The 26,749-nt window shown below is 41.5% G+C and overlaps 2 protein-coding genes across 16 annotated transcripts in view; one reads left to right on the top strand and one right to left on the bottom strand.

The window, feature by feature from the left end:
- Nucleotides 1–2,196: 2,196 nt before the first annotated feature.
- Nucleotides 2,197–9,154, top strand: LOC118394546 (olfactomedin-like protein 2B). Of its 2 annotated transcripts, none has more exons than XM_035787817.2 (8): nt 2,197–2,668; nt 3,720–3,983; nt 4,240–4,347; nt 4,810–4,986; nt 5,471–5,648; nt 5,894–6,394; nt 6,584–6,760; nt 6,922–9,154. In XM_035787817.2, the coding sequence occupies exons 1-8, from the start codon at nt 2,498–2,500 to the stop codon at nt 7,518–7,520; spliced, it is 2,175 nt and encodes a 724-aa protein (XP_035643710.1). In that variant the 5' UTR covers nt 2,197–2,497; the 3' UTR covers nt 7,521–9,154. The 2 variants fall into 2 exon arrangements, with proteins under 2 accessions (XP_035643710.1, XP_035643709.1); XM_035787816.2 differs by having other exon boundaries at nt 5,891–6,394.
- A 13-nt stretch (nt 9,155–9,167) lies between these two features.
- LOC118394543 (cyclic AMP-dependent transcription factor ATF-6 alpha-like) overlaps nt 9,168–26,749 on the bottom strand; it is a 64,693-nt gene continuing 47,111 nt past the window's right edge. For 9 of the 14 annotated variants that reach the window (XM_035787804.2, XM_035787801.2, XM_035787808.2 and 6 more), the window contains 4 exons: nt 25,705–25,769; nt 24,979–25,090; nt 15,100–15,184; nt 9,168–10,365 (listed from right to left, as the gene is read on the bottom strand). In XM_035787804.2, coding sequence (XP_035643697.1) covers nt 10,196–10,365; nt 15,100–15,184; nt 24,979–25,090; nt 25,705–25,769 — 432 coding nt within the window. In that variant the 3' untranslated portion in view covers nt 9,168–10,195. Of the gene's footprint in view, nt 10,366–15,099; nt 15,185–21,602; nt 21,831–24,978; nt 25,091–25,704; nt 25,770–26,749 lie in introns of those variants that run through there. The other 5 variants (XM_035787802.2, XM_035787807.2, XR_008065158.1 and 2 more) reach the window with 4 other exon arrangements.

The following is a 26,749-nucleotide window of genomic DNA, read 5'->3' as shown; positions in this document are numbered from 1 at the left end:
ATTTTCTATGGGGCTGAGATCTGGAGACTGGCTAGGCCACTCCAGGACCTTGAAATGCTTCTTACGAAGCCACTCCTTCGTTGCCCGGGCGGTGTGTTTGGGATCATTGTCATGCTGAAAGACCCAGCCACGTTTCATCTTCAATGCCCTTGCTGATGGAAGGAGGTTTTCACTCAAAATCTCACAATATATTGCCCCATTCATTCTTTCCTTTACACGGATCAGTCGTCCTGGTCCCTTTGCAGAAAAACAGCCCCAAAGCATGATGTTTCCACCCCCATGTTTCACAGTAGGTATGGTTTTCTTTTGATGCAACTCAGCATTCTTTGTCCTCCAAACACGACGAGTTGAGTTTTTACCAAAAAGTTATATTTTGGTTTCATCTGACCATACCATATATTCTCACAATCTTCTTCTGGATCATCCAAATGCTCTCTAGCAAACTTCAGACGGGCCTGGACATGTACTGGCTTAAGCAGGGGGACACGTCTGGCATTGCAGGATTTGAGTCCCTGGTGGCGTAGTGATTTACTGATGGTAGGCTTTGCTACTTTGGTCCCAGCTCTCTGCAGGTCATTCAGTAGGTCCCCCCGTGTGGTTCTGGGATTTTTGCTCACCGTTCTTGTGATCATTTTGACCCCACGGGGTGAGATCTTGCGTGGAGCCCCAGATCGAGGGAGATTATCAGTGGTCTTGTATGTCTTCCATTTCCTAATAATTGCTCCCACAGTTGATTTCTTCAAACCAAGCTGCTTACCTATTGTAGATTCAGTCTTCCCAGCCTGGTGGAGGTCTACAATTTTGTTTCTGGTGTCCTTTGACAGCTCTTTGGTCTTGGCCATAGTGGAGTGTGGAGTGTGACTGTTTGAGGTTGTGGACAGGTGTCTTTTATACTGATAACAAGTTCAAACAGGTGCCATTATACAGGTAACGAGTGGAGGACAGAGGAGCCTCTTAAAGAAGAAGTTACAGGTGTTTGTAGGTGACCAAATACTTATTTTCCACCATAATTTGCAAATAAATTCATAAAAAATCCTACAATGTGATTTTCTGGATTTTTTTCTTCCAATTTTGTCTGTCATAGTTGAAGTGTACCTATGATGAAAATTACAGGCCTCTCTCATATTTTTAAGTGGGAGAACTTGCACGATTTGTGGCTGACTAAATACTGTTTTGCCCCACTGTACACATTCCATAGCACAGGGAATTATTAATCAAGTATTACTCAACCAGGAGAACTATCCTTCAGAGGGTGAGGAGGTTATTGTAACTGGTTTGAGTGGCTTGTGTTAATAAGAGCACAGGCTGTTGAACCTTTCTATTCTCTCTTTAAGAGAACCTTTCAGAACTACCTACCAAACACAGAATAAAGTGTCTAAGTTGGAGCAAAGGTGAGATGAAATTACTTGAAAATACATATTTGACTGTTTCTGGCTCCCAGACGTTATATTTGGGAAACAAGTTCATTAGCCCCAAACAAGGTAATCAAAAGTAAGGTGTAAGTAAAACCTACAATATTGGCATTTGTGTTCATACTTTAGGCATTTGAGTACAATATTCTGCATTAGAAAAGTTGACTTATTGTCCACCTACTGATCTAAGGAACAATTGCAAGACCTGTGGCCTGTGTATCAAGACCAGTATACCAGTAAATAACTGCTGAACAGTTATGACAGGATCCACAATGTGAGGGAAATGCACATTATTATTAAATACACTATGTATCATGGCTGTTCACTCTAAATAATATATAACGGATAATACTCATTTATCTTGATTCCCACATTGCTGTAATGGTGGGAGAATTAATGTCCATCACATAAACCGACGATGACAGAAATAATCCCCTAGATGGCGCTATGGGGTAAATTTGGGGCTCACATTTTCTCATTATTTCAACCACAAATAGCCTATTCTAAAATTGTGTCAGATTTATGAGCTTCATTCTGCAGTCCATCAAATAATATCACCTATAATAATACCCTACTAGTCAGGAATTATATAGCAAACATTTACCAATGGCCAGAAGAGGCATTTATACAACTATACAGAAGAAAGAACATTAATGGCCAAATATTATGTTTGAAAACTATTGTTTAATCTCTTGTAACATTCTGTGAGACAGACTGCACCCTGTATCCAATAATGATAAAGTCCGTCCCACCTATCCATAACCAACCATTAGAACGTTCACTTGCCTGTTCATTCACCTCCAACCATCAACAGGGGTCATACCTATCACTTACAGCGAGGGCAACACAATCATTTCCACAATCATTTTCAGGACTCTAAATACATCTCGGATTAACTTCCATTGCGAGATCACATTTTTATTTTATTTTATCATGGACATCTTATTATAACATTTGAATATTCCTTATTATAACATTTGAATATTTCAAAATACTTTATTATTTTTCAAATTCGCTGCAGAGAGTTTCAAATACATCATTTTTTGATTAGCAATTTATCAATTGTGCACCTGGTAATTTAGGAGATGGTGTCTCGGTTGCAGATATTGCTCTTGTTGTGGTGTGCGGTCGCTCTCACTTGGGCACAAGTTGCATTCAGCGACGTAATGGATAATGGAATAAAAGAGGAACTAGAACAGACCGACGGACCACTGCTAGATGATGAGATGGACAACCAGGAGAACGTTTTAACTCAGGTATTTACGACCTTCCTCGGTATTTGTAACAGGATCGATTAGATAGCCTAATTTGACGCATATCCCATACCTATCTAAAGCCAAATGCGACGGTTAATGAGAATAACAAAGAGGAAGAATGATGTAATTTTCCCAAGCATTTTAATTCCGTTTAGTTTAGGATATTAATAATTGACACTTCATGGTCTATGAATCTTGGCCTTGGAAAAGTTTACCTTATTACGTGCATGCGGACTTACGCATGCACACCGAGCGTTGTCATTTTAGTATATAGTTACTTTAGTTTTAAAATGTTCTCCTAAATGTGAAATATGTTCGTTAGACAAAAATATTTTTCATACCCATATAAAGAGTGAAAAAGCAGTATTTTTTTTCTACATTTTCTACATTAGTCGATTTCAATGTGCAATGTGCATAAAATATTTGGTATCAGAGAGATGAGATGGTAATTTTTCCTATGTAGTGATAAATGTATCCATGCTCATTAATATTCTATGTTGATCCATCCTATAAGTAACTGCACCAGAGGAGGCTGGTGGGAGGAGCTATATGAGGACGGGCTCATTGTAGTGGCTGGATTGGGACTGGAACAAAGAGAATTTATTTACATTTACATTTACATTTAATTTATCAAACCAACATGTTTGACTCAGTTCCATTTATTCCATTCCAAGGAAAAGGGGAGACCTAGTCTGACTAGGTAACTTAATGCCTTGAACTGAAATGTGTCTTCAGCTTTAACCTCTGAATCAGAGAGGTGCAGGGGCTTCCTTAATCAACATCCACAGCACCCAGGAAACAGTGGGTTAACTGCCTTGCTCAGAGGCAGAACAACAGATTTTTACCTTGTCAGCTCGGGGATTCGATCCAGCAGCATTTAGGTTGACCCAATGCTCTAACCACTAGGCTGACCTCCTACATCTCCTTCCACCAGCCTCCACTGAACTGACCCTATGCATGTGTCAATGCCTTGTGTCTGTGTGAATTGTGAAACGGTGTGCTCCTAAATTGGTAGACTACCCATGCTCTACCCATCTCTTCTCAATTATAGCTGCTGGGAGATTATGACAAAGTGAAAACACTGTCGGAAGGCTCAGACTGTCGCTGTAAATGTGTTGTCAGACCGCTGAGCAGAAGTGCCTGCCGGCGGATAGAGGAGGGCACCGCTAAGCCCGAAGACTTTTACACAGTGGAGACCCAATCGGGGCCCAGTTGTAAAAAGTGTGCCTGTATAGCCCCGCCCTCTGCTCTGAATCCCTGTGAGGGAGATTACAGGTTCAAGAAGCTGCAGGAGGCGGGGAAAGATGACATCAAGGTAAAAACATAAGCGCCTACCTCTTAGGGCAAAGAACACTACAATGGTCCATCATAAAATAACCCATAGGCTTTGTCAAACAAGGAGTTAGCCAGGTCCCTTTGCAACAGAATATTTCCTCAAACTTTATTTGATCTGAATGAAAATGTCCAAATCTGTGATTGAAAATATGTGGTTGAAAACCGCGTGAGACAGGACCACGACATGTACGTTATCTAAAATGTACTGCAATGATTCTGATCTCTTTCTCTTACAGCTCTCAACAGTAATGGAGTTACTGGAGGGAGCGTTTTACGGGATGGATCTATTAAAGTTGCACTCAGTTACAACCAAACTCCTCAACCGGGTTGACAATATAGAAAAGGTTTGTTATCTGACACCCATAGGCATTTCAGAATGGGCAGTCATAGCTTGCATAGCTTACAGCAGGGTTCCCTAACTGCTGGCCCGAGGGTGATTATATTTTGGGGGGAAGGGCATAAAAGACTGTAAAAACACCAACAAATCAGCTCCAAGTGATTTTCATTTTGGAAATCTGTTCCAAATTATTCACACACATGATAGCGAGATATATTTGATCGTATACAAATGTAAGCAAGGTTTGAAATGATTGTTTTAGTTATTTTTGTTTTATATTATAGCTGTTGGTGCTCCGTGAGGTCAATTTGCAGTCTACAAGTTATTTGTAATAATGTTCCAGCCCCCTGACCATCCGCTCAAGAAAATAATCTGCCCCCGGTTGCATCTAGTCGATGAGCCCTGCCTTAGAGTCTATGGTCATGGTACTGGCTTCTCACCATTTTGCTTTGTCTCTGTGGGTGTCCAGACCTTTTCTTGTAACCACACGGAGAAGGATAAAGTGAGTATGAGGAGCCCCTCTAGTGAGGAAAAGGAGAGAGAGAAGGAGAGAAGAGCCCAGCAGTGGATGGAAAAGAGAAAACGTCTGACTGAGCTGGAGCCGTCCCTGCAGAAGGATACAGCTGCAGCTTATGCTAACACAGAGGTAAGACGCACACACATACACACACAAAGTCTATGCTAACCAAGGCAGTCAGTCTCTTTGGACTTGTAGTGGAAACGTTGGCAAGACATTAAGGTAGCCAAGTAGCCTGGCGCTGTCTTTAATACAGTGTGGCAGGATCAAAACCAGTCTGCTTTTTGGACTACAACAGTTTCCAGATGTCTCAGAAAACAATGAATTTTCTTCAGACTTCAGAGTATTTGACAATAAATTACTTTCTTACTTTGAACCTCAACTGCATACATTTTCAGAAAAACAATGTTCAAAACCATAGCATTTGTTTCTGTAGCCTAGTATTACAATTTCAAATCAGAAACAGAACTTTACTGCCATGCGACAAATGGCTGCTAAGAACTTATTGTAACTAAAAATCAACAGGTATAGTATGTAGTACAGTTGTCTCACTAAAAGCTTTACGATAACACAATGGTAACGTTTGGTCCTTTGTGATTGGATCCTCCTATAGAAGAAGTATGAGGAGCGCTACATTGGGGCCAAGGGCCAGGGGACCACCAGGCCCATGCTGAAGAGGAGCCAGCAGCAAAAAAGGGAGGAGCCCCAGAGGCCCCTGAACGGCATGGTCATCAGAGGAGTGACTTTCTACAAGGCCAACACGGTGGACGATGGAGCCGCTGAGGAGCTCAGTAAGTCCATTAAAATACTGGACATATACTAGAACAACTAACATAGCAGTGGTCTATCCAGTTCAGAACATACAGCACATCTTCCCAGGGATTTTAGTGTTGTCGACGGCTTCTTTTTGGGGGTCTCTATATTGGGTCTGTGCCTATAGACATGTTTTGTTCTGGGGTTTAATATGAAATTGGAGAGGCTTCTTGAGTATATTGGTGTACTGTAGATGATGCTTGTGATGCTCATTCACCAGCAGCAGACGAAGCCCTGAGCGGTGATGGTTCCATGGACCTGCTCATCGATGACCAGCTCCTGAGACCCACCCAGCCCAGACCTGTAGCAGGCACCCAGACACCAACATCACAAGACAGGAAGTGGAACCCAGACAACCAGGCCACTCGTGCCTCCAAAACAGCCCCTAGTCCCCAAGGGAATCCCACCACATCTGCCCCAAGAGCTACCAAGACACCATCAACCACTGTCTTCATCCCGACCACAACCATTCCAACCACAACTACGACCGCAGCAACCATCACTACTACAAAGGTTGCGACAAGCGCAAGCACCACTCAACCAGTGGCCACTACGAAACCTGAAACCTTGTCTGTTTTGACCACGTCTCTAACCGCTGCAGTGCGACAGGTCAACAGCACCACAGCCCCACCCAGCAAGGTGACTGGTGCACCCAAACCCAAGCATCACATCAGCTGGACAGAGGGCCACTCAGAGGTCCCCTCGGCGATCCCTAAAGTCCCTGGTAAAAAATATCTTTGGTTGATCAGATTTTTTATTTTCCAAAGTGAAATTCAAATTTGATGCTGAAAAAGGCATGATTTGTATTATACACTACATTGATCTTTTTGGGAGGGAAATAGTGTTATTTGTTTGATCGTTAAATACCTGAGGTGAGTACAGATTAATTTTATCTCTGTATGTTTACTTACAGGCATGTGCAAAGACACTCTGGCCTCCATCTCGGACCCAGTGACCCATAACACCTACGGCCGGAAGGAAGGGGCCTGGATGAAGGACCCAAAAGGCAACGGAAATGTCATATATGTCACCAACTACTACTACGGTAACCACCTACTGGAATTCCGCGACATGGACAACTTCAAACAAGGTATTTTCACAATAGAAAGCCAAGTAACTGCTTTGGTTCTAGGTGCCATGATTACGAGACAGACATGGCAATAGATTCATGTAATGGTGTCATTTGATTTGTGCAATGTGTGCTGCTCAGTATTGAATACTTTATTATTTCTCTGGTCTGTTTCCTGTCAGGACACTTCACCAATTCCTACAAGCTACCGTACAACTGGATCGGCACAGGCCACGTGGTGTACAACGGAGCTTTCTATTACAACCGCGCCTTCTCCCGTGACATCATCAAGTTCGACCTGCATCTGCTCTACGTGGCGGCCTGGACGACGCTGCACGATGCCGTGTTAGAGGAGGAGGACGCCTCCTGGAGGTGGCGAGGACACTCGGATATCGACTTTGCGGTGGATGAGAGCGGCCTGTGGTTAGTGTACCCTGCTCTGGATGAGGAGGGCTTCCATCAGGAAGTAATCATCCTAAGCCGTGTGAACCCGACCGACCTCAGCCTCCAGAGTACGTTCAGAACGGGCCTGAGGAGACACTTCTACGGAAACTCCTTTGTCATTTGTGGTGTCCTGTATGCAGTGGACAACTACGAACGCACCCACGCCAATATATCCTACGCCTTCGATACGCACACACACACCCAGATGATCCCCAGAATACCTTTCACAAACAACTACACATACACGACGCAAATCGACTACAACCCCAAGGACAAAAAGCTGTATGCATGGGACAACGGTCACCAGGTGACCTACAATGTTATATTTGCATATTAAAAAGCAGACGAGTAGTGATCCATATAATAAAGGGACGAGCACTTATTTGTATTAAATATCCTAAATATATACACTACCATTCAAAAGTTTAAGAACACCTACTCCTTAAGAACACCTACCTAAGACATCAAAACTATGAAATAACACATGGAATCATGTAGTAACCAAAAAAGTGTTAAACAAATCAAAATATATTTTTTTATTTGAGATTCTTCAATTAGCCACCCTTTGCCTGGATGACAGCTTTGCACACTCTACTTTAACCAGCTTCACCTGGAATGCTTTTCCAACAGTCTTGAAAGAGATTCCACATATGCTGAGCACTTGTTGGCTGCTTTTCCTAGACTTTGCAGTCCGACCCATCGCAAACCATCTAAATTTGGTTGAGGTCGGGGGATTGTGGAGGCCAGGTCATCTGATACAGTACTCCATCACTCTCCTTCTTGGTCAAATAGCCCTTACACAGCCTGGAGGTGTCCTGTTGAAAAACAAATGATAGTCCCAGTAAGTCCAAACCAGATGGGATGGCGTATCGCTGCAGAATGTTGTGGAAGCCATGCTGGTTAAGTGTGCCTTGAATTCTAAATAAATCCCAGACAGTGTCACTAGCAAAGCATCCCCACACCATAACACCTCCTCCTCCATGCTTCACGGTGGGAAATACACATGTGGAGATCATCCGTTCACCCACACCGTGTCTCACAAAGACATGGCAGTTGGAACCAAAAATCTCTAATTTGGACTCCAGGCCAAAGGACAAATTTCCAGCGATCTAATGTCCATTCCTCGTGTTTCTTGGCCCTAGCAAGTCTCTTCTTTTATTGGTGTCCTTTAGTGGTTTCTTTGCAGCAATTCAATCATGAAGGCCTGATTCACACAGTCTACTCTGAACAGTTGATGTTGAGATGTGGGCTGCAATTTCAGAGGCTGGTAACTAATGAACTTATCCTCTGCAGGCAGAGGTAACTGGTTATTCCTTTCCTGTGGTGGTCCTCGTGAGAGCCAGTTTTATATCACTTGATGGTTTTTGTGACTGATTGGCTCAAACGCATTAAGAAATTTACAAATTAACTTTGAACAAAGCACACCTGTTAATTGAAATGCATTCCAGTTGACTACCTCATGAAGCTGCTTGAGAGAATGCCAAGAGTGTGCAAAGCTGTCAAAGGCAACGGGTGGCTATTTGAAGAATCTCAAATATATTTTGATTTGTTTGGTTACTACATGTCTTATTTCATAGTTGTCTTCACTATTATTCTACAATGTTTAAAAAAAATAAAGCAAAACCCTTGAATGAGTAGGTGTTCTCAAACCTTTGAATGGTAGTGTACATTTGATGTCTTAGTGGATTGTAGATCAGTCTACAGGGCCATTGTGTTTTGCACTTTATAATCTCTGCTCTGTTTGTTTTTTTTCTCAAAATGTCTCCCATTTTGTCCCAACACACGTTATTGTATTTTTATATTTAATGGTCACCATTTAACTGCCCAAATGGCAGCAGGCAAGATCATTCAGCGAAGTAAGACACAGTTATTTCTTACTGCTTGTTAGAAGTTTAAAACGTGTATGTTGTGTATACTGTAATTTAAAATGAAGCTTTTAAAAAAATAAATGCCTTCAAACATGAATACTGACACACACTAGTCATCAGTATTAGAACATGTTACTGTCCATGGTTTTATTTCTGAAAAACTCTGAAAACCATGACAAACTCAAACAAAACAAATTCATTTTTACACCCAAAATGTACACTTTTCTGAAAATAATGGCCACATCATACCTTACATCATGTTTGTGTGATACTGCTACTGCACAAAAATAACATACCTTACATCATGTTTGTGTGATACTGCTACTGCACAAAAATAATATTAATTCAACTGAACCACACTTGCACTTGACCCCCCACCCCTTTCTAGCTCTGACTTTCCTGATAACTACTGAGGAAAGCATACTTACTATGTCTCTGATATGTGGTTGTCCCACCTAGCTATCTTAAGATGAATACACAAACTGTACGTTGATCTGGATAAGAACATCTAAATGACAAAAATGTAAATGTATTGCTTACATTGTTTGGGATTTTAGTAAGTCATTTTGTTCACTCAACATGGCTTCATAAAAAGTAAGAATCATAACTCCACCAGATATGTCTATTAACAACTTTAATATATGTGAAAAGGATCTTGTTAACGTGGCTTGGTTCCATCAATAGGGTCCAGAATCAATTACTGTTTTGTATAAAGGTATTAGGTTACATTTGGTAAAATTATGGCTCAATTAAAAGAGCGCAATAGCTGTAGTAGGGTCAAGACAGTGAAGGAATTTTTTTAAGGGGTTACACAGGGTTCAACATTAAGTCCCATATTTATTCTAACAAATGACCTAGATGCCTGCATTGGCAGCCTGTCAATTTAACATAAACCAGATGCTCTAAACCAAGCAATATGGAGGCAAACAGTTGCTGGACAACTTCTTTATAAATCTTGATAGATTTATAACATCGGAGGTACAAGGACTTGTGAAATGTGGAAGACAGAGGATGTGCGAAATTGATGCAGAACATTTCCAGAGAGGATACAGAGCTACATTTATTGTCACAGTTTATCAATATATCAAAATGTTGGCTAAATTATAGCCTTTCAGATTGGCAGGTATTCTGGTTGAAGTGATATTCAGGCAGAGTCTGATAGAACACCAACCGATGCTGCAGCCTGGAAGTCAGTGGTGTTGGCACGTAGGAACTCTGGGATGCTGGAGGTTTTGATGTGGAGGATCTTGGTGTCCATGACCTCACAGTCAATCTGCATCATCACTTCAAATTTGTCGTCCTTGATGACAGAGTCTGTAATGAAATACAATAAGTAAAAAAATATGGTTAAAATCTTGGGTCAAGACATCCAATGAGGATCTCGAGGTGATCCCCTTCTAGTGTCTCTCTGTGAGGATCCAATCCCAAAGTCCGTCCTCTTAGCGCTCTAGAGCCCAAATGCAAGTCATTATTTGGTTCACTGCCTTCTCCCAGAGACCGTGTCTGGTGTCAGGTGGCTGAGGAGCCTGCAGGACAGCTGGAGGCTGAACACCAGCTCCTGGAAGAACACTGGCTGAAGCCATCAGCCTGGCTAGAAAGGCCAGGTCCATGTGGCTTAGCCAGCGGGAGGACTGTATTGGCACATGTAGGGATCAGGCTCTGGATCTAAAGGTGATTAATGCATATGGAAATTAAATTGAAAGGGTTATGCAGCCGATCACATTTTGTGAACACATGGACGTTCAAAGTATGTGTGTTTCTACTGTATGTTTGATGAAAACTAATATGATAAGCCCATAGTACCTGAATACACTACTGTAGATATACTATTCAAAAATATTACCCACTAAAGATAAATTCTATTTAACACTTTTGTTACTGTTTTTTTTTTGAGAGCTGAATCCGCCCGTATATCTGTGGAAGGAATCTGAGTTTTAGCTGCCAGGTGTACACCTCCATTGTCTCGAGATTACAGTTTTAAGGCTTGGAACTTGAAGGTGTTGAGTTGTTTGGCAGACACACAGCTTATTTCATAGCTAATTCCAAATGGAACACTTGTGTATTTATACAGACCAGACCTTATTCCAAATGGCACAGCACTTACCTGAGCATAGCTAATTCCAAATGGTGGAAGTATTTGCGTCAGACCAACCATAAATTAAACTATGTGAACATGAGAAAATATGTTGGTCTGTCAAGACAACACAGTGAAATGGCTTATTTCAAATCATGAGAACGAAAATACTCAATTAACCTTCATTATCCTCCACATACCATGCAGCCTTCAACTGAGGCCAATTGGTTATGACAGTTACCCAAAAGGCCACTCGGCATTCTTGCACCGTATGTTGTAGCCCAGAAGAGTGATTCTGAGGACAAAACTATGGTAAATCTTCTATTCAAGTAGCGAGGAGTATCAAACTGATTTCTACAGATGGAAGCTATTTATGGCAAGAATATGTCTTTCTAAACAACCACACTCTGTGGCTGGGGAAAATTACAACCTACCGTTACAATCACCTGGCAATTATATGCAGCCACCACTGTGCCTCTCCAAGGATATTATCTAATGATATGTAATAAGCATAGCATATCCTTTCAACAAAGCCATAAGCACATCAAACAAATTCCTCTCTGGCATCCACTTCTGCACCGCAAAAAAAACTGAAAACAAAAGAAACCGAGACGGTGGTAACAAAAGAAACCGAGACGGTGGTAACAAAAGAAACAGACTGTGAACAAGAGAAACAGAGAAAGAAATAAACCAAAAGCATTCCCATGACAGGACTGCATTGTATTCCACCAACGCCTCTATCCAACTCTCTCTCTTCTCCTCATAATCACTCTAAAGCTGTAATCTAGATATTGTCACCCATCTATGAAATTGCATAATAGCAGATCCAAAACATGTTGGCTAATGTTATGGGATCTAATGGCCTAGACCTTAAACAAAGAAGTTAATTATGAATCTTTCCCTACAAAAACAAGCCAAAACTTCAGATTTATATGTCTGGATTCAGAGAAAGCAAAACTGCTATCAACAAGCAGTCAGCATAAAGTTTGGTTTTGTAGGATGATGCATGTTTGCATAACAAACTTGATCCATAAGACTCAGGAAACAGGTCTTGGAATGTTTCAGGACCATTAACAGTGTAAGGCGGGTAAGAGCAGCCTCTGCAATGTTCTGTACTGGCGGGCCTCTGGGACCCACTAAAGTATGTTTACAGGGGCCTGGCTCAAGGCCATAATGGCGAGGCTCCTGCACTGAAGGCAGCCGATCCCCAGAGGCGTCCAGGGAAGGAGGTTTTCCTTTGGCCGGAGGCGCTTGTCTGTAAGGGCTGAGCTCTGAAAGACAGTATTGGTGTGGAATGAACGAACCATGATAATAACTCCAAAGCATGGTGGTCTCACAGCATTTAGTGCTGAGCATAGAGCCTTTATGAGAAACGGACGCTATGAGAAACATCAGACGCTTAAATTCTCAAGTGCAGTGGTTGCTTTGTAATCTGGAATTTTCACACTTCATCTACCCTTTTTTTTAAACAGTTAAATGCTAATCATAGTACATAGTATGGAAATACTTACTAGCTTAAAATACATACACTTGAAGTCGGAGGTTTACATGAACTAGTTTTAATTACTCGAACCGAAGTGTTTCAACCACTCCACACATTTCTTGTTAACAAACTATAGTTTTGGCAAGTCGGTTTGGACATCTACTTTGTGCATGACACAAGTAATTGTTCCAATAATTGTTAAGACAGATCATTTCACTTAGAATTCACTGTATCACAATTGCAGTGGGTCAGAAGTTTACATACACTAAGTTTACATACACTAAGTGCCTTTAGAAACAGCTTGGAGAATTCCAGAAATTTATGTCGTCATGGCTTTAGAAGCTTCTGATAGGCTAATTGACATCATTTGAGTCAATTGGAGGAGGTTTATCTGTGGATGTATTTCAAGGCCTACCTTCACACTCAGTGCCTCTTTGCTTGAAATCATGAGAAAATCAAAAAGAAATCAGCCAAGACCTTGGGAAAAAAATTGTAGACCTCCACAAGTCTGGTTCACCCTTGGGAGCAATTTCCAAACGCCTGAAGATAACAGGTTCATCTGTACAAACAATAGTACACAAGTATAAACACCATGTGACCACACAGCCCTCATACCGCTCAGGAAGGAGACACGTTCTGTCTCCTAGAGGTGAACGTACTTTGGTGCAAAAAGTGCAAATCAATCCCAGAACAGCAAAGGACCTTGTGAAGATGCTGGAGGAAACAGGTACAAAAATATCTATATCCACAGTAAAACGAGTCCTACATCAACACAACCTGAAGGCCTTTCAGCAAGGAAGAAGCCACTGCTCCAAAACCTCCATACAAAAGCCAGACTACAGTTTAACTACACATGGGGACAAAGATTGTACTTTTTGGAGAAATGTCTTCTGGTCTGACAAAACAAAAATAGAACTGTTTGGCCATAATGACCATCGTTATGTTTGGAGGAAAAAGGGGGAGGCTTGCAAGCCGAAGAACACCATTCCAACCGTGAAGCACAGTGGTGGCAGCATCATGTTGTGGGGGTGCATTGCTGCAGGAGGGACTGGTGCACTTCACAAAATAGATTGCATCATGAGGTAGGAAAATTATGTGGATATATTGAAGCAACATCTCAAGACATCAGTCAGGAAGTTAAAGCTTGGTCGCAAATGGGTCTTTCAAATGGACAATGACCCCAAGCATACTCCCAAAGTTGTGGAAAAATGGCTTAAGGACAACAAAGTCAAGGTATTGTGTGGCCATCACAAAGCCATGACCTCAATCCTATAGATTGGGCAGAACTGAAAAAGCATGTGCGAGCAAGGAGGCCTACAAACCTGACTCAGTTACACCAGCTCTGTCAGGAGGAATGGGCCAAAACTCACCCAACTTGGAAGGCTACCCGAAACATTTGACCCGAGTTAAACAATTTAAAGGCAATGCTACCAAATACTAATTGAGTGTATGTAAACTTCTGACCCACTGGGAATGTGATGAAAGAAATTAGAGCTGAAATAAATAATTCTCTACTATTATTCTGACATTTCACTTTATTAAAATAAAGTGGTGATCCTAATTGACCTAAAACAGGGAGTTAACTTGGATTAAATGTTAGGAATTGTGAAAAACTGAGTTTAAATGTACTTGGCTAAGGTGTATGTAAACTCCCGACTTCAACTGTACCTGCAACTGTATTTAAGGTTTAAAGGGGCTTCTAAATGTGTAATTTCCACTTCCAATTTCTGATTTGATTTGCCCTAACAACAAATGTATCAACCCTACAACAATTTTCATGAATTACAATCCACAGAATAATTCACATTTCTTGCTGCTGCAGACTAATTATCCTGCCATGAGAAACTGGTAAAATAAAGATCCTACATACGTAGTATAAGCCAACTCGTATTTTCAAACTATTTATCTGGCTCCCCCAGACAAGCTCTTCTCGAAAGCTTAACCCTCCCCTGCTACTGGAGAGACAGTAAATCACCTAAGATTAGAAAAGCAAATGTACCTACCGTACAGTACTGTTGTCTCTGAACTTCAGAAAGTGTACATTCTATCCTTGGAAAATCTGTATTCTACTTATTTTCTTCAGGGTAGAATGGACACCAACAGACCAATACGATTGCCCTTAGCAAAATAGCCTAATTCATTGCGCATGACAGAAGTAAAAAAAATTGCTTAGTTTACACCTGAAAGCTATTTCTGTCACTAATACAATAGGAAGTAAATATAGAGGAAAGATTTCAAGACGAAAAGAAAAAGAGAGCATTCAGCCATCACAATAACAGTAATTTGTTCAAGCTGTAACTAAACTGATGACTATAGTGTATAGTGAGCGTAGGTTGTCTGTTTATACACAGAAGGAAGGTGGAGATGTAAATTGGCTGTGGCTTCTGATTACGTGAAAGCTCTTCTCCAAAACGTACATCAATAAACTTCCTTAGAGTTTAAAGTCAAATGGTTATTTTTGGCTTGCTTTTGCTGAGTTCCTAGTCCTTACCATTCACATTAACAGCTGGTAACACTAAGGACATCTTAGGCCTTCTCCCTTTGCTGTGGTTGGTCGCAGGGAGCAGAAGGTGATCCTACAAGGAAAGAAGGAGTTGGCGTTAGATAACTAATGACTAACTGCATTAACTAAGTTGAACTGGTCCTTAACCCATTATAGTCTAAGCCGGAGGAGGAGGGGGGGGGGTTCTATTAAGCTATATGGAATTGTTTTAAGAAGGTCATATCAATGGTCATTTTGCTATTCGAGTTAGAATTTTAACACCCCTTGAAGTATAAAAAAATGTTTTGGCCTAACACTGATTTTAGCCCATACAAACATATTGAATAACAAATTCACTACATGGAAAAGTAGAAAAAAAAATCTAAAAGAAGTTTGTTCTGAAGTGTCAGTTCTATATCTGAGAGATAAAAGATCAGGATTTTAGTTATGTAATGTATTTTGTGGTACTAAACAGTTTCTATATACAATATATTCAGAAAGTATTCAGACCCCCTTGACTTTTTCTACATTTTGTTTCGTTACTGCCTTATGTAAAAAATAAAATAATTACATCCCTCATTAAGCTACACACAATACCCCATGACAAAGCAAAAACAGGTTTTTAGAAATCTTTCCAAATTTATTAAAAAAAATACAAAACTGAAATATCACAAATACATAAGAATTCAGACCCTTTACTCAGTACTTTGTTGAAGCAATTACAGCCTCAAATATTCTTGGGTATGACGCTACAAGCTTGGCACACTTGTATTTGGGAAGTTTCTCCCATTCTTCTCTGCAGATCCTCTCAAGCTCTGTCAGGTTGAATGGGGAGCGTCGCTGAAACAGCTATTTTGAGGTATTTCCAGAGATGTTCAACCGAGTTCAAGTCCAGGTTCAATCGGGTTCAAGTCTAGGCTCTGGCTGGGCAATTTAAAGACTTTCAGACTTGTCCCAAAGCCACTACTGCGTTGTCTTGGCTGTGTGCTTAGGGTCGTTGTCCTGTTGGAAGGTGAATCGTCGCCCCTCAGTCTAAGGTCCTGAGAGCTCTGGAGCAGGTCTTCATCAAGGATCTCCCTGTTCTTTGCTCCATTCATCTTTCTCTCAACCCTAACTAGTCTCCCAGTCCTTGCTGCTGAAAAATATCCCCATATTATGATGCTGCCACCACCATGCTTCACCCTCTGGAGTGTTCCAGGTTTCCTCCAGACGTGAAGCTTGGCATCCAGGCCAAAGAGTTCAGTCTTGGTTTCATCAGAACAGAGAATCTTGTTTCTCATGGTCTAATAGTCTTTTAGGTGCCTTTTGGCAAACTCCAAGCAGGGCTGTCATGTGCCTTTTACTGAGGAGTGGCTTCCGTCTGGCCAACCTACCATAAAGGCCTGGTTGGTGGAATGATGGAGAGATGGGTGAACCTTCCAGAAGGACAACCATCTCCACAGAGGAAGCCTGGAGCTCTGTCAGCTTGGCCATCGAGTTCTTGGTCACCTCCCTGGCTGGGTGGCCAGCTCTAGGAAGAGTCTTAGTGGTTCCAAACTTCTTCCATTTAAGAATTATGGAGGCCACTGTGTTCTTGGAGACCTTCGATGTTGCATACATTTTTTGGTACCCTTCCCCAGATCTGTGCCTTGACACAACCCCGTCTCTGAGCTCTACGGACAATTCCTTTGACCTCATGGCTTGGTTTTTGCTCTGACATGCACTGTCAACTGTGGGACCTTATATAGACAGGCGTGTGCCTTTCCAAATCATGTCCAATCAATTGAATTTACCACAGGTGAACTCCAATAAAGTAGTAGAAACATCAAGGATAATCAATGGAAACAGGTTGCACCTGAGCTCAATTTGGAGTCTCATTGCAAAGGAATACTTATGTAAACAAGGTGTCTTAATTTTTAATACATTTAAAAAAAAAATCTAAACCTGTTTTCACTTTGACTATTGTTTGCAGATTGATGAGTAAATTCATTAAATAGTACCCACAAAATGCCAGTCTCAACATCAACAGTGAAGACGCGACTCCGGGATGCTGGCCATCTCTGTCCAGTGTCTGTTCTTTTGCCCATCTTAATATTTTATTTTTATTGGCCAGTCTGAGATATGGCTTTTTCTTTGCAACTCTGCCTAGAATGCCAGCATCCAGGAGTCGACTCTTCACTGTTGACTTTGAGACTGGTGTTTTGTGGCTACTATTTAATGAAGCTGCCTGTTGAGGACTTATGAGGCGTCTGTTTCTCAAACTAGACACTAATGTACTTTTCCTCTTGCTCAGTTGTGCACCGGGGCCTCCCACTCCTCTTTCTATTCTGGTAGAGCCAGTTTGCTCTGTTCTGTAAAGGTAGTAGTACACAGCGTTGTATGAGATCTTCAGTTCCTTGGCAATTTCTCGTATGGAATCGCCTTCATTTCTCAGAACAAGAATAGAGACTGACGAGTTTCAGAAGAAAGCTATTTGTTTCTGGCCATTTTAAGCCAGTAATTGAACACACAAATGCTGACGCTCCAGATACTCAACTAGTCTAAAGAAGGTTTTATTGATTCTTTAATCAGAACAACAGTTTTCAGCTGTGCTAACATAATTGCAAAATGATTTTCTAATGATCAATTAGCCTTTTAAAATGATAAACTTGGATTAGCTAGCACCATGTGCCATTGGAACAAAGGAGTGATGGTTGCTGATAATGGGCCTCTGTACACCTATGTAGATATTCAATAAAAAAGCTGGCGTTTCCAGCTACTATAGTCATTTACAACATTAACAATGTCTACACTGTATTTCTGATCAACTTGAAATTTTAAAGGACAAAAAACATTGCTTTTCTTTTAAAAACAAGGACATTTATAAGTGTCCCCAAACTTTTGAACGGTAGCTTAGGTGTTCCTTTTGTCCAGGTCGGAAAGGGCAGTGGGGAGTGTGATTCATCACCTGCGGATCTGTTGGGGCGTTACGCGAATTGGAGTGGGTCTAGGATTTCCAGGATGATGATGTGAGCCATGACCAGCCTTTCAAAGCACTACATGGCTACAGACGTGAGTGCAACAGGGTGGTAGCGATTTAGGTAGGTTACCTTAGCTTTCTTGGGCACAGGGACTATGGCGGGCTGCTTGAAATATGTAGATATTACAGACACGGTCAGGGAGAGGTTGAAAATGTCCGTGAAGACACCTGCCAGTTGGTCCGCACATGCTCTAAGTACACGTCCTGGTAATCCGGCTGGTCCAGAGGCCTTGTAAATGTTGATCTGTTTAAAGGTCTTGCTCACATCGGCTACGGATAGCATGATCACTCAGTCGCCCAGCTGGTGCTCTCATGCATGCTTCAGTGTTGCTTGCCTTGAAGCGAGCATAAAGGCATTTAGCCCATCTGGTCGGTTCACGTCATTGGGCAGCTCGTGGCTGGGTTTCCCTTTGTAGTCTGTAACAGTTTGCAAGCCCTGCCACATCTGACGAGCGTCAGAGCCGGTGTAGTAGGATTTAATCTTAGTCATGTAGCATGTGGCACTTTGCCATCACTGGTTCATCTGAGGGCATAGAGGGATTTCTTATAAGCGTCCGGCTTAGTGTCCCGCTCCTTGAAAGCGGCAGCTCTAGCTTTTAACTCTGTGTGGATGTTGCCTGTAATCCATAGCTTCTGGTTGGGATATGTAAGTACGGTCACAGTGGGGTCGACGTTGTCGATGCCCTTATTGATGAAGCCAGTAACTGAGGTGGTATACTCCTTAATGCGCCAGCAAATTGGCCTTGTAGCTTAGCAGACACGTCATCGGACCACTTCGGCTGTACCAACTTCAGACGAGTTCTAAGACCCGTTTAGGTGTTGTAGGGAAAAACTGAGAACAGCATCGTGTTCATGAGTCTCTCATGAACAGGGAAAACAGTTGACGCTACAGACGATTTTGTGAGAAGACCAATTTTCGGGATGTCTCATGGTCTGACAAACACTGCTCTAGCTCTGTCACATTTCACCGCAGATGCGGAAGTGCAACATAGGCGGATGCGGTGGATTGAGCCAGTCGTCTGGGCCCCTTCCAAGGAGCCCTAGCCTTTAAACACAGTAACTAAAAGTCTTGATAAATATTGGTGGTCTGGGAGAGCAGATCCATGCATGGTTGAGAAACTGCTGTCACCAGCTTGACCAGACCAGACGGTTCCTCTCCCAGTTGGAATAGAGCAGCAGTAAAAGTACTTTCCATGTTTGTTTTCACCTGCCTGGGTGGTGTGTTTTTCAGTTTTGTGACTATTCTATTGGTTCCAAAGCGCCAGGCAAGCTCAATCAAGCCCAGCTAAAGTATTTGAAAATACTTCAAGGAGTATTTGAACCCAGGTCTGGTTAAAACGGAGCTGTCCCTGGGAAAAGAGAAGAAGTCATGGAAAAACTAGGAACTTAATCCCAAAGCTCACTGATGTAGCACAGATATACTATAAAGTAGGCCTATACTGTAGGCTTTGAAGGGGCTATGAGGTCCCTTCCTAAACACACCATTGAATTTAGGGCACTAGTTTTCATACCAAAAGACTCAAAAAGTCAGACGTTTACAGTGTAGAGTGACGGCACAGAGGTAAATATTTTGTTTTGAAGCCAGCTGCCACTATTGGGAGTACATGTGACTGTGCCTCAGATCAACATAGCTGGCTAAGGTAAACATTAGCGTGTGCTAAAGGTAGCAAGCAACATGATTAGTCTGCTTCCGAGTGAAATACGGAATGGTTTGGATCAGCGGAACGGTTTGGATCAGCGCAATACAGTGTGTAAATAACAGTGTAAGTAGGTGGAGATAAACATTGAGACTTCTGGCTTAAGACAGTCCTTGATAACCCCTAACACACATTTTGTTGCAGCCCCAGACAAGCACACCTGTTTCAACTAACGATCAAGCCCTCAAGGAGTTGAATCACGTGCGTTTGTCTGGGGCTACAACAAAAATGTGTGCTGTTGTGGGGTACTCAAGGAATGGAGTTGGGAAACACTGCTTTAAGACATGGAAGCCAGGGACAACTCGTCTTGAAATAGACAGAGACTGGTTCTGATCCAGCCCTTCAAATAACACCAGTTCTAAACATCTGACAAAACTATGGAGCTTTGATACAGTGTTAAACACATAGAAATAGATTGAGTAAAACAGGCGTCCCCATTCAAATCAATGATGGCATAATGGTGGCTATTGCGAGTATAGCCATAGGAGCAAAGCAGGAAGTAAAAGCTTCAAGTGATAGTGCTAGCTATCTGTCAGTGGCAGTCACTGCCATTTCAGATAAGGGAGGAACATTTTTTTTTTAATGAGCATTTTATTTTCTATTACAGCATATTGGATGACATTCATATTCCATTCACCCAGTTAAATATAACAGCGATAGGTTTAGGCTACTACATGATACTCAAATTTTCCCTATACCCATCATGAGGTTGCTACAACCTAGCCTATGAATGAAAATTTACAACGTAGGGGCACACAGGTCGAGAGACAAAATTGATGTGACAGACAGTGACACGGACAGATAGCGACATTCAATACCGACTTGCACACTCTTGCCTGCATCTAGCTGTTAGTGGGTATAATTAGTCCAACAGTTACAAACGAGAGTTTCTATTGGACAAATTCAGGTATGTTTATCCCCGTTTACTTCTGTTTAAGAAACATTTTTCAACAGAATCGGTGGAATGAATACACCACAGATCACACGTAAACACAGTTCACAGTTTCATAGCAGCCACGTTGTATTCCTTCTCACATCTTCTTTACACCGGAGGGCCCCAGTGGCATTACATTTGTAAAACTAAAAGCTTACCTTGACTTGGAAGAGTTCCAGTATTGTGCTGGATAGACATAGCCAGCTAGCTAACATAGCATCCCTCTGTTTGAGCAGGGTGTTTCAGGAAGCTAAACTAGCTAGCTGCATTTGCTAGCTAAGTAAGTGAAACTAAGTGAAAAAAAAGGCAAAATGATTTTTTTCAAAATAGTTCTGAGTCAACAACTCCCCACATTCTATGCACTGCAGTGCGAGCTAGCTGTAACTTATGATAGGTTGGAGGACATCCTCCGGACATTGTCATAATTACTATGCAAGTCTATGGAAGAGTGAGAACCATGATCCTCCTAGGTTTTGTATTGAAGTCAATGTACTCAGTGGAGGATGGAAGCTAGCTGTCCTACGGCTACACCATGGTGCTACCCTACAGAGTGCTGTTGATCAATTATTTAGTGATGTGATTATATTTAGTATAGTTTTATCTAAAAAGGATACCTTTTTAAATGTTTTAAATTTAACATTTGAATGAAATTCCCTTTGGAATTCTCTTTGGCAAAGATTGTAAAAGCGGGTAGCCCTGAACTCGGAGATGGAACGTTTCCATGAGCTTCGGGAATTTTTTTTTTAATTGGGAAACATTTCTACCATTTTGTCAAAAAAATTCTTTGCCCTTTGCACAGTACCCCAGCGAGCCAATTATCATCATCAAAAGTGATTCAGTAAAATACTGTATGAATATATTCCTGATCATCATGTTCACCTACAAAACTTTGGGCTCAGCTTTGGGCTCAGCTTTTCTTTCCCACAGCAGCCATGGTCCAATGCATTAAGTTAGCATTCTGCTCTTTCCGTCACTTGCGCCACGGCGTGCTCTTTGAGACAGGCGACAGAGCAGACGCTGCTCTGTTCATCCCATCAGGCCAGACAGAGAGCTTAGGTTTAGGAGAGCCGGCTGCAGCTGCACACCCTCGTCTAAAGTACATTCTCCTCTACTGAATGATAAAAAAAAAAGGAAATTAATGAATGACATTTTATTTCCGTGTCAAATACCCAGTTGGCAACCCATCCCTTATGGTATTAATTGACACATTAACAAATATTACAATAATTTACTGTGATAACTCAGTGATAATTATTCTTACGGTGTTCTCTGCAGTGTGCATCGCATGAAGAGTGAAAAAATGAATTTAAATAAAAAATCGATCTACTAGTACAGGGACTCCAATCAAATCAAATCAAATCAAATTGTATTTGTCACATACACATGGTTAGCAGATGTTAATGCGAGTGTAGCGAAATGCTTGTGCTTCTAGTTCCGACAATGCAGTGATAACCAACAAGTAATCTAACTAACAATTCCAAAACTACTGTCTTATACACAGTGTAAGGGGATAAGGAATATGTACATAAGGATATATGAATGAGTGATGGTACAGAGCAGCATACAGTAGATGGTATCGAGTACAGTATATACATATGAGATGAGTGTGTAGACAAAGTAAACAAAGTGGCATAGTTAAAGTGGCTAGTGATACATGTATTACATAAGGATGCAGTCGATGATGTAGAGTACAGTATGTACATATGCATATGAGATGAATAATGTAGGGTAAGTAACATTATATGAGGTAGCATTGTTTAAAGTGGCTAGTGATATATTTACATCATTTCCCATTATTAAAATGGCTGGAGTTGGGTCAGTGTCAATGACAGTGTGTTGGCAGCAGCCACTCAATGTTAGTGGTGGCTGTTTAACAGTCTGATGGCCTTGAGATAGAAGCTGTTTTTCAGTCTCTCGGTCCCAGCTTTGATGCACCTGTACTGACCTCGCCTTCTGGATGATAGCGGGGTGAACAGGCAGTGGTTCGGGTGGTTGATGTCCTTGATGATCTTTATGGCCTTCCTGTAACAACGGGTGGTGTAGGTGTCCTGGAGGGCAGGTAGTTTGCCCCCGGTGATGCGTTGTGCAGTCCTCACTACCCTCTGGAGAGCCTTACGGTTGAGGGCGGAGCAATTGCCGTACCAGGCGGTGATACAGCCCGCCAGGATGCTCTCGATTGTGCATCTGTAGAAGTTTGTGAGTGCTTTTGGTGACAAGCCGAATTTCTTCAGCCTCCTGAGGTTGAATAGGCGCTGCTGCGCCTTCTTCACGACGCTGTCAGTGTGAGTGGACCAATTCAGTTTGTCTGTGATGTGTATGCCGAGGAACTTAAAACTAGCTACCCTCTCCACTCCAATGGCTGGCTGAATGACCCATTTGAGGGCTAGAAGTACAGACTGTACAGAAGCAGGCAGCCATTTCCAATGACAACACAACTCTTGTTTGAGGTTAAACCAGGTGCAATTCATGCAATTACTGTACGTGTGTGACACTCAGCTTAAGTGTCACACGAGTGTGGGATTGACACATTGACAACAGCTCTCAATGTACGGCGTATGTACAGTACCTTCTGGAAAGGAGCATACTTGGTTTGCCAGCAAAGGGTTTCTATTGAGGCCATGATACAAAACAATGGCGATTGTACAAGAGCTTCTTATCCGGACTGAATGATGCAGGCAGGTCTGAAGGCAGGTGGTGGGGTGGGTGGGTTGATGCCTCCATCGGGGCTCAGTTAATGGGCCTTTAGGAAACAGATATCTGATCCTGGATAAAGGGCCCTCAGAGAGCAGAGCTGATGGGCACACAAAAGAGCTGAAGAGGGGCCCCTTGGAGTTGATGCTCTGAATTAATTGAGTTAAGAGATTGCAATCAGAGCTCACTTTCCTTCTCTCTGTCTGTTTCTCTTTCTCTCTCAGGTTCTCACAAAACAGACATTGGCAGGCCATCAAGGAGAATGGTCCTTGCTGACTTTCCTGACCAGTCATCAGGTTAGAATAATGTTGAAAATCAAACCAAGACTTCAGAGGGGCTGTCTGAATAGATGGCTAAATGAATAGGGTGGTGTAAGGAGTGTTAGGGGTGCAATGGTTGAGAATAAGAATAAAACAGACAGAACTAAGAAGGGATTCAGCCGATGAGCATCATGAGACTGCTTTCACAAAGCCTCAGAAGTGTATAAAATGCTCCATCAAATGTATAAAGGAATGTCTGGAGACATATCAGAGGAGACGGAATAACAGATATAAGAATCTCATAGTTTACAGTTGATGGGTCTTTTATGAAAATGGAGGTATGCATTCTCGTCATCGAAAATACTTTCCTGGCAGAGGTTGCCGATAAACAGTTGTGAATATGATTTAAATTTTCACTTTAATGTAAATGTATTGGAGATGTTTAACTACATCATTCCACTTCACCAGAGAAAAGATTTCAAGATGTGTGGGACGGAAGGACAATGTGCTCAATCAATACATCAAAAAGATTCAGTGGTTAGGCTACATCAAATAAAAATTGCAGTGAAATTCCAATCTGGTAGCTTAACAAGAAACGGACACCATTGGTTACCGTAAATGGTCATTTCAGCCAAAACACCACACAGAATGAAAGGAATATAAGAACAGCATCAAGGATTATCTTTTTATTGTTCTAGATGGACACCGATTGAATTTGGACACTGATTTCATAAGGTCTACATGCCTTAGGTCTCTGAAAACCATAACATTCCTTCCGAATGTGCTCGCTCAAAATCCAAAAGGCCTACATCAAAACACACAAATGCAATTTGTGTCAAGGTCAATTAGTGAATCATTAACTGTACACTGATAAAGTTACAAATCACATATAAATGCATTACATACGCTCATATGTGATGATTGAAACGCTAATGTACATGTTTAATCAACAGCACCAGCCATTTTTCTAACCCCATTCATTCATGCATTTGGGAGGTAAAATAGGAAGGAAAGAAAAACAAATATTTCCATTAGCTTCAAAAGATCATCTGCTCTTGAATTTGGGTGCCCTGGATTAGTGCTCAGTATGCTCTTCAAAAATAGTTTCACAACCACTTCATGATTCCATTTCTTCCCTACTTATCAGTTTCATCCGCTGAAGACTTGCTGAAGGCAAAACTGTGTCATGAAACAGTTACAGACCAGATTTTAATTTGGCCTTGAGATCAGCACATTGTCACAACCAGAAGGATACATGGTTGCCTGCTTCTACGGAATATGCTATGGAATATGCATGGAGTGACTCACCCGGCGAAAGGACACCATATAGAAAGTATCGCCTCGTCGATTTAACTCATCGAAGAAGTCGCTGTAGCTTTGATGGTGTGAGTAGTACACCAGAACCTCACTTCCTGGTCTGCTGAAAGAGAGCGAGGTGGCAGTGAAATAGACTATATGACATATCAAAACTAAATCTAACATAATAGAAATCTGTGTAATTAAGGTTAGTTGACATCTTAAAGAAGGTCTGACTATATTTATGACTGCAGCCTGCTGTGTCAGTGAATTTAAAAGAAAGAGACCTAGAAGATCTTGATTAAATGTAACTACATTTACTGTATCTAAAATCACCATCTCCTTCACATGAAACATTATTACAAAGTTATTACCATGCTATTACTATGTTTAAGGGAATAAGTAATCTAGAAATAGTACTCTAAGTTCCCCTGTTGAATCTAGAGGAACATCTTCCCACTTCTAGCTCACAGTGTAACACAAGTTGTATGTGTGGGGCATCAATGTATCATAGGTCTACCATTGACTTGGTAGCAAAGGCTACTGTTGTAGTTGGGCTGGTAAATAGCAACACAACTGTTTTGGCCTCTCTTTCTCCACAGTAGTGGAGCCAAAAGGGAAAACATGACCATAAAATAATTTTGAAGAGTTTGAAGTAAGACACTGAAAATACTGTAGGGTCCATTTAAAATGTATTTGCACAACACATTGTTTATGCCATTTTTGATGAATACTTACTCAGAGTAGCTGACTGTTACCACCTGGTTACTGGACTGGGTCGTCTGAGGCCTCTCAGGTGACTTCTGTGAAAATGTTATAGAATGGTGGTCAGTGAGTCACTGCTATTAAACCAGACCGCTCCATTCTGAAACTTGAATCATTGAATGAAGAACACTATAGAATTGTGTCTTTTGTCTTTGCTGATTGATGACAAAAAATCAAGTGGAACTTAGAGACATTTTGTTTATATATGTGGCACTTTTTTCTTGTATTTGACCATGTCCTTAGCCAGTATGGATTTACCCATGCTCTCTGACAGCATTGCCCACTGTATTATGTATTTGACCATTTCCTTAGCCAGTATGGATTTACCCATGCTCTCTGACAGCCTTGCCCACTGTATTATATATTTGACCATTTCCTTAGCCAGTATGGATTTACCCATGCTCTCTGACATCCTTGCCCACTGTATTATGTATTTGACCATTTCCTTAGCCAGTATGGATTTACCCATGCTCTCTGACAGCCTTGCCCACTGTATTATGTATTTGACCATTTCCTTAGCCAGTATGGATTTACCCATGCTCTCTGACAGCCTTGCCCACTGTATTATGTATTTGACCATTTCCTTAGCCAGTATGGATTTACCCATGCTCTCTGACATCCTTGCCCACTGTATTATGTATTTGACCATTTCCTTAGCCAGTATGGATTTACCCATGCTCTCTGACATCCTTGCCCACTGTATTATGTATTTGACCATTTCCTTAGCCAGTATGGATTTACCCATGCTCTCTGACAGCCTTGCCCACTGTATTATGTATTTGAACCGAAAAAGCACTGATCCTCATCCTGTCTCTGCTCTACACATATCCTGTGATTTACATGTAAAACAGAAGCACAGGTATATAACCTTCAAAATAAATGTAAGCTGAAAAGTTCCTTTAAAATATTTTGAAGGAAAACTCTAAATAAAAAATGTATACAACTGTTATTGTTGGATGACACATGCAATATTACTGTAAAAACCAACATGGATGGGATGAAAGTAACACTTTATAAA

Source organism: Oncorhynchus keta, chromosome 15 (assembly GCF_023373465.1).
Source record: "Oncorhynchus keta strain PuntledgeMale-10-30-2019 chromosome 15, Oket_V2, whole genome shotgun sequence".
NCBI classification, from domain to species: Eukaryota; Metazoa; Chordata; class Actinopteri; order Salmoniformes; family Salmonidae; genus Oncorhynchus; species Oncorhynchus keta.
Note: the sequence above shows the minus strand (reverse complement) of the source record. Positions and strands in the feature narration are given on the sequence as shown.

Excerpts from the sequence above, each read along its gene's own strand:
- LOC118394546 (XM_035787816.2), top strand. The coding sequence starts at position 2,498 with ATGGTGTCTCGGTTGCAGATATTGCTCTTGTTGTGGTGTGCGGTCGCT. Across the intron at positions 3,984-4,239 it reads CGGGGAAAGATGACATCAAG|CTCTCAACAGTAATGGAGTT; the intron begins GTAAAAACATAA and ends TTTCTCTTACAG. Across the intron at positions 5,649-5,890 it reads TGGAGCCGCTGAGGAGCTCA|CAGCAGACGAAGCCCTGAGC; the intron begins GTAAGTCCATTA and ends CTCATTCACCAG.